General features: G+C 47.7%; 1 protein-coding gene across 1 annotated transcript; it reads left to right on the top strand.

The window, feature by feature from the left end:
- The first annotated feature begins 5,818 nt into the window (after positions 1-5,818).
- LOC133078940 (free fatty acid receptor 2-like) lies at positions 5,819-6,745 on the top strand. Its single transcript, XM_061174164.1, has one exon. It carries the CDS (start codon positions 5,819-5,821, stop codon positions 6,743-6,745), a length of 927 nt encoding a protein of 308 aa, XP_061030147.1.
- Positions 6,746-7,988: the final 1,243 nt, after the last annotated feature.

The raw sequence follows: 7,988 nt of genomic DNA on the forward strand, positions 1-7,988 counted from the left end.
TGCTCCGCAACAAGAGAAGCCACCTCAATGAGAAATCCGTGCACCACAACGAAGAGTAGCCCCTGCTCGCCACAACTAGAGAAAGCCCGCGCACAGCAACGAAGACCCAACACAGCCATAAATAAATAAATAAATAAATAACATAAATCTGTTAAAAAAATAGAATTGGGAATTTTGATGTTACACTGGCCTGGAGCTATGAGATTATTTGACTGGACTTTTCATTGTCTAAGAGTGTCTGAAGAAGTCATGGCACCCAAGGAGCCATGCTAGCCATAGGAGGAAGGGGTGCAGGGGAAGAATAAAGTTAAGGTTTACTTGAGCTTGTCAAGCCCAGCTCATTGAATAACATGGTTATATTCATTTTAGATGGCCTCAGGATGCAGTAATTTGCGTCTTTGGTATGTAGCATCTGCACAACGTCCAGGGCAGGTCTTGTCTGAGGCTGGCATGACCAGATTGCCCTTGTAGGCAGGAGCTGCTACCCGGGAGCAGATCTTGTACTTGGAGCACAGCAGCTCTGGACCACCTGCCCACACCCGGGCCTGCGGAAGTGCCAGCCTGGAGGGCATCTGGCCCAGGCCTCATACTTACTCTTCTGATGTGAACACTTAATAAGGATAGATACACAGTTGCAGGAATATCTTGACAGGACCCATCTTTAAACCTGTGGCCCATTTCTGGCTCTATACTGTAAAGAATTCCGTCAAAAAACCAAAATCCTAAACCTGTTTTGTGAATGGTACAATTATATTTCTTATTTCTTGTTAGGAATGCTGCCCCACTATTAAATCCCATTTGGGCATTTTGCCACTTTTTTTTCGTATACTGGGAACCTCTAAATATGGAAGTGGTCTGCACCATCCTGACCTCTGAGAGGCTCTGCTGTAAGCCTCTGGTCATCCTTTGGTTGCCTAGCATCTGAACCCCTTCCCATGTATAGGAAACTGCCCACATATAAATCTTGAATCTTGGTGAGAAGCAGAGCCCAGCTCCCACTGGAGAAGCTGATAGTTTGGGGCCCTTATTTTCTGAGCAGCCTTGCTATGTTTAGCCCAAATTCTGAATCTGAGGCTACAAAGTGGTACAGAAAAGGAGGGCAGTAGTGGTGTGAACATTTTGTGGCTCTGGGGCCCAAGGTTCAGTGTGTGCGTGTGTGTGTGTGTGTGTGTGTGTGTGTGTGTGTGTTTGGGGGAAGGGCTCCTGTATCCTCACTGGACTGGGTCAGAGGCATGAATTTTAACGTGGTCCTGGCTGCACAGCTTCATTTATTCTCCAAGCCTGGTTCTCCAGCCTTGCTGACAAGTCTCTAAGCCATCCAACATCTTATCAGATAATCCCTAAATTAGGTAGAGTTGGCCTCTGTTGCTTCAGTTAAGAGCCATCACTGAGACACTGTCCAGCACAATGATTATGAGCTAAGAAAGCCTGCATTCTATTGAGAGATGTTCAACCCATTAGTAATCAGAAAAATGGGACTGCATTAGAACAGCAAAGAGGACACTGCTTGAAATCCATTCACCTGGCAAAAATGCAGAAACTGGATAAAGCAAAGTTTGGTTGGGGATGTGATTCAGAGAGCCAACGGCTGTGAGGCTGGTAGCTCTGCCCTTTTTGTTTTCTATGCCTACTTTGGGCCTCTCCACTCTCCCACCTGGGGCAGCTCAACAGAAGAAAGGGCTGTGGCTGGGTAGTGTGGGCCGTACTGCTGGCCACTTACATGGACTGGCTCACCTTAATTAATCATAAGGGTTCACTGTGACAAGCAGCATAGCTCATAATAAATGCCCAATAAATATGAGCTATGAATATTTTTTCTTGTTTTTGATTTATTTTTTGAGTAAGATTACACACACACACTCAGAAAAAAACATTTTTTTTTTTTACAATACAAAGGCTACATGGAGATAGGTAAGTTTCCCTTCTACCCCGATACCCAGTTCCCCTTCCCAGAGACACACCACTGTGAACAGTTCCATGGGTCTCCCTTCCCCCAATCTACTCCTCACCCGGCATCCAGAGAGATCCTTTGGAAATGTGAAACAGGTTACATCACACCTCTGCCCATCATACCCCGGATGTCACTCTACATCCTGACCCCGGCCACAAGGTCCCACACACTCTGGGCCCTGCCCACTGTCCTGACTTTATTCCCACGACTCTCCCTCTCTCAGGCCCCTTGCAGCCGCTCTGGCCTCCCTGACCTCCTCTGACACACTGGCGCTCATCTCGGGGCTTGCCTGGAACAACCCCCGACGTTCTTACACCTCATACTCTTCTTTCTTGCAGGGCTCTGCTCAACTATCACTTCCTCTGAGAGCCCTTCTCGGACTGCCCTCGCTCTCTGCCTGCTTACTCTGCTTTTCCAGTCTCTGTCTTCTTTCTTAGTGCCAGCCTGGCCCCCGGCTTGAGGTTACGTTATCTGTTTATCAATCTGTTGCCTGTCTTGCCTCGATGGAACGTCAGCTCCAGGAAGTAAGGCTTGTTCACAGCTGATTCCCTAGCATCAGCAAGTGCTGTTACCTGGGGGGGGTCTCAGGAAGGACTCACTGAGTGTGTGGGTGTACGTCCCTTCTCTCTTACAGCTCACTATTCCCACACCTTGCTTTTTCTCATCTAACCATACACCGGGGAGTCGGATCTACATTGGCATATGTAGACCTGCCTCATTATTTGTAACAGATGCTGAGTATTTCAACTGATTGGATGCCCCATAGTTTTTATTTAACCAGACTCTTTGCTGATGGACATAGGTTGTTCCTAGTCTTTTATTATCACAGAACAAACAAACAAAAAACACTGTGATGAATATACTTCTTTGGACACATGAAAAAGTATATCCATATAATAAACTCATGAATGTCAACTCATTGGATCAGATGGTATTGGATTTTTAAGTTCGAGAGATGTCATTAAGTTGCACCCCCCAGAGAAGTGTCCCAAGTAACAGGGGGAGAGAGAGGTGTAGGAGGTGAGGTCAGAGAGTGACGGGTGCAGGAAGCCAACACAGTTGAACTTTGAGGCTACTGTAAGGGCTAGGGCTTTGATGAGTAAGATGGAGAGACTGTGGGATTTTGAGTAGAGGAGGGACAGACCTACTCATGTTTTAAAATGATCATTCTGGCTACTGTGTGGAAAGCACACTGAAGGGGACAACAGAAGCAAAGGAACCAGACAGGAGATAATGAAGGAACACAGGTGAGGGATGGTGATGACAGCCTGACTGGGGTGGTACAGTAAATGCGGTGAGAAGTGGTTGGATTTGGGATACATTTTGAAGATAGAGTGGAAAGGACTTGCTGATGGAGTAGTCAAAGCTTGAGAGGTATCTCTGAAGAGTCAAAGGTACCTCTCAGGATTTGGGCCTGAGCAACCGGAATGATGGGTGGCAAGGTCTAGGCAACCTGGGGTCCCACTCCTGAAGTGCTGGAAGTGAGGGCCCGGACAGGCAGCAGCTGGGGAGGTGGAGGCGTCTGGGGAAACTCAATTTCCTAACAGATGAGGTTTCCTGATCTTAGACTGTTTCTGCAGTTTCAAAGGAGTTACATTGAACTGCAGTGAGCTAAGCTGTCCTGGGGCCCAGCTTGAATGAAAGCAGTGACTAACTCTAGCCCAGTTCCCTGGTTGGGCCCATGTTCCTCATTTCTCTTTGCTTCCCCTGTTGGTACGTGCTGGGCTGCACACTTCTGTTCCCTATCATCTTAAAACGTTTCCCAGTCACTCCATTTTTAGCATCCCCTTATCTGACTGTCACCCCACCTGTTGTCGCGGGATGCTGAAGAGGACGGTGCTGGCTCTGTGTTGTCAAGGTGTCAGGAGGGCTCTGAACCAGAAGGGAGCTGTCAGATTCTGACTGGCTGCAGAAGCTTATCGGGACATATCAAAGTCCCGGAGAGGAAGGTAAGATCAACAGATGAGACACCGTCATCCAAGGTCAAACAGCTCCAGATGACGCAGCATTCTCAGGCTCAACCCTGTGTCCTCTTACACAGCCCAGCGACCAAGCAGCCCGACCTGTCTTCCAGGCTCAGCCACACTGGCCCCTGACACAGCGAGCTTGTTCCCATCGCAGGGCTTTGGTACTTGCTGTCCCCTCTAGCTGGAATGCCCTCCACACGGCTGGCTCCTTCTCACCAGTTCAAATATCCCTCCTCAGCCCAAGCCTGTCCTAAAGAAAACCCTAGGCCAGACTCTCTCTCTAGGTTTCCTTGTTTGCTTCCTTCCTTTACTTGAAATCCCCTGGTTTGTGTGTTTACCTGTTTAACTCTGTGTCTTGTTCACTCATGTCCCCAGCACCCGTGCACAGGGTAAGGGCTCAGGACCTTTGATGACTGGGAAGTGGAGCGCTGGTGAAAGGTATGGCATCGTGGAGAGGAAGCTCACGTGCATACATTTGTGTGAATCACTCTGAGGTATACTTGGTTGAGCTGGACTTGAGATGCTGCACTGCCCACTCCCACAATGCAGCTGTGTGGGGTCACTGAAGCTTTGTGATTCTGTAAAACAACTTAGTCTGAATTCCCCTAAGACTCCAGCACCAATGATGTCCCAATACTGGTGACCTGGGCGACAGAATGGAGATAAAAGAGAGAAGGTAAAAAGCACAGGTTCTGACCTATTCTTTGCTTGTATCATCAGCTAATAAGCTCTTACAGGCACATCCAACTACCTTCCTTTCACTCCACAAGTATTTAAGCGCCTATTATATGCAAGGGACTATGCTAGGTTTTTTCCTAAGGACAGACTTCAAAATAGTCATTTCCAGAGGAGCCAATCTTACCTAGACTCAATACTAACACCCCATGAGAAGGGGTGGGGTCACCCCAGGAGGCACTGCCCTTTTCTAAGCTGAAAGGGGGTTTCCCGAGAGATTCCTGACCTGGGAATCAGCTATGCATGGCTGGGGATAGGGATGGAGAAAAGAGGCCCCTCCCTTAGCATTTTAAGATAATGAGAGCAGCCCTATCCAGCAATCTTCACCTTTCCAGAAGTTTCTGTTGCCAATCAAATGCAGATAGTAAAACAGCACAAATTACTTTGGTAGAGAACGAAAGATAATTATGTTGCCTTCGTCTCCTGTGTATCAAGAGTCTGTCATACAGAGTGAAGTAAGTCAGAAAGAGAAAAACAAATACTGTACGCTAACACATATATATGGAATCTTAAAAAAAAAATGGTTCTGAAGAACCTAGGGGCAGGACAGGAATAAAGATGCAGATGTAGAGAATGGACTTGAGGACATGGGGAGGGGAAAGGATAAGCTGGGACGAAGTGCGAGAGTGGCATTGACATATATACACTACCAAATGTAAAGTAGATAGCTAGTGGGAAGCAGCCGCATAGCACAGGGAGATCAGCTCGGTGCTTTGTGACCACCTAGAGGGGTGGGATAGGGAGGGTGGGAGGGAGACGCAAGAGGGAGGGGATATGGGGATATATGTATACGTATAGCTGATTCACTTTTTTATACAGCAGAAACTAACACACCATTGTAAAGCAATTATACTCCAATAAAGATGTTAAAAAAAAAAAACAAAAAGCACTTCCTGGGTGCCCATTCTAGGATATATACCGTGTGGGTTAGGGAGTGGAAATGGAGAGGGGGAGGGTTCTGAAGAAGTAATTTGGTTGTGAAGCAAGGAGGACTTCTTTCTCCCTGACACACAGGAAGCAGATAGCACTCCGTCTGCAGGGTTAGGAATAATCGCTCGGTGAAGCACGGAGGGGAGAGGCAAAGAATCTGATTCGCCTTGGTTTGGGGCTGGGAAACCCAAAGTCAGAGAGGATTCTGACACCACCTTTTGTCTCTTCAGGAAGGATGGCCTCAAGTCTCGGAAACCTGGGACTTCTCTTCGTCTACTTTATATCTTTTCTCTTTGGTCTCCCTGCCAACCTCCTGGCGCTGCGGGCCTTCGTGGGGCGCATCCGCCAGCCCAACCCGGCACCCATCCACATCCTCCTGCTCAGCCTGACGCTGGCGGACCTCCTGCTGCTGCTGCTGTTGCCCTTCAAGATGGTTGAGGCGGCGCATAATTTCTTCTGGCCCTTGGGGGACATGCTCTGTGCCCTCACTAGCTATGGCTTCTACAGCGGCATCTACTGCAGCACGTGGCTGCTGGTGGGCATCAGCGTCGAGCGCTACCGCAGTGTGGCTTTCCCCGTGCAGTACAAGCTGTCCCGCCGGCCCGTGTACGGAGTGGTGGCTGCTGTGGCCATCTGGATCTTGTCCTTCGGACACTGTAGCATTGTGATCATTGCACAATACTTACCAACCAACAAGTCGACGAGTGATGCCCAAAACCTCTCTGTTTGCTATGACAACTTCACCGAAGAGCAGCTGACGGTGGTGCTTCCTGTGCGGCTGGAGCTGTGCCTCGTCCTCTTCCTCATCCCCATGGTGGTCACCATCTTCTGCTACTGGCGTTTTGTGCGAATCATTCTCTCCCAGACCCAAGTGGGGACCCGGAAGCGCTGGAGAGCCGTGGGGCTGGTGGTTGCGACCCTGTTCAATTTCCTGGTATGTTTTGGGCCCTACAATGTGTCTCACGTGGTGGGGTTCTTTCATGACAGAAGCGAAAGGTGGCGGGTGTATACAGTGTTGCTCAGCGCCCTCAATGCTTGCATGGACCCTTTGATTTTCTATTTCTCCTCCTCAGCTGTGCGCAAAGCCTTTGACAAAAGGCTACAGAGGCTGCAGAGCTGGGGTGCCTCACTGTCAGGGTACTGGAAGAGAAGAGCTGTGTAGCTGGCTGCAGAGAGAGGAAATGGGAGCTTAGGTGCGGCCAATGTCACCTTCACAGGAGACTAGATTTGTCAGCTTGGTGTTACGTTTCTACGGGGGAAGGAGCTCAAAAAGGGGAACAATGAAACAGAACCGGAGCGAGTTCTCCTGCGCCTAGCTTAAGGGGCAAAGAAAAGCAGTGGGCCTCGCAAATCCAACTCATCCACTGGGAGAGTGTTTTCATTTTGTTCCCTGTGGTTTATGACATTTCCTCATTTGTGGCTAATACTGCTTCATGGTAAGCCACAGGCCCTTTTATCCTGGAATATCGGAGTCTTGGAATTCCTTGCCTTCCCCACTCAGCGTCTATAAGATGGTCGTATTCATTTACAGGCATACCTCATTATATTGCGTTTCACAGACATTACGCTTTTCACAATTTGAAGGTTTGTGGCAATCCTGTATTGTCAGATGATGGTTAGCATTTTTTAGCAACAAAGTATTTGTAAATTAAGGTATGTACGTTGTTTTTTCGGACATAATGCTATTTATTGTTCAGTTAATAGTCTACAGTACAGTATACGCATTTACATGCACTGGGAAACCGAAAAATACGTGACACTTTATTGTGACATTCACTTTATTGCAGTGGTCTGGAACCAAACCCGCAATATCTCCGAGGTATGCCTGTATCTACTACAGAATTCTTAGCTCTATCCTTTGCCCTGAATCAGAAGCGGGGGGGGGGGGGGGTTCCACGTATTGGGTCTGAACATCCAGCACAGGCAGGCGTCTGGAGAACAAGACGAGGTCCTTGCATGTGAGCCCAGAGGACAAGTATCCTGATCAAAGCAGTTTCTGGCTCAGGTCCACAAAATGGGCAAGAAAAAAGTCCTTCAGAGAAAAGTCAACGGTGGTGTGAAGAAACTTGGGTCAGGATACTTCTTAGTAGTTATGTCTTATTTTCAATCCCCAACATTGTGTATTTATATGCTTTTTTTCCTTGATCAATCTTGCCAGAGGTCTGTTAATTTGTCTTTTCAAAAAACCCAGCTCTTCTCTGGCATTTATCCTGTTTTCTATTTCATTGATGTCTAATTTTGTCTTTATCGTTTCCTTCCTTCTACTTTATTGAGTCTTTTCAGTTGTTCCTTTTCCTACTTTTTAAGGTTGGATACTCATTAATTTTAGCCTTTCTTCTTTGCTAATGTAAGTATATAAGGCTATTAATTTCCCTGTAAGAGCAGCTTTAGTGGGATGCCACAAT

This window comes from Eubalaena glacialis, chromosome 18, assembly GCF_028564815.1.
Source record: "Eubalaena glacialis isolate mEubGla1 chromosome 18, mEubGla1.1.hap2.+ XY, whole genome shotgun sequence".
NCBI classification, from domain to species: domain Eukaryota; kingdom Metazoa; phylum Chordata; class Mammalia; order Artiodactyla; family Balaenidae; genus Eubalaena; species Eubalaena glacialis.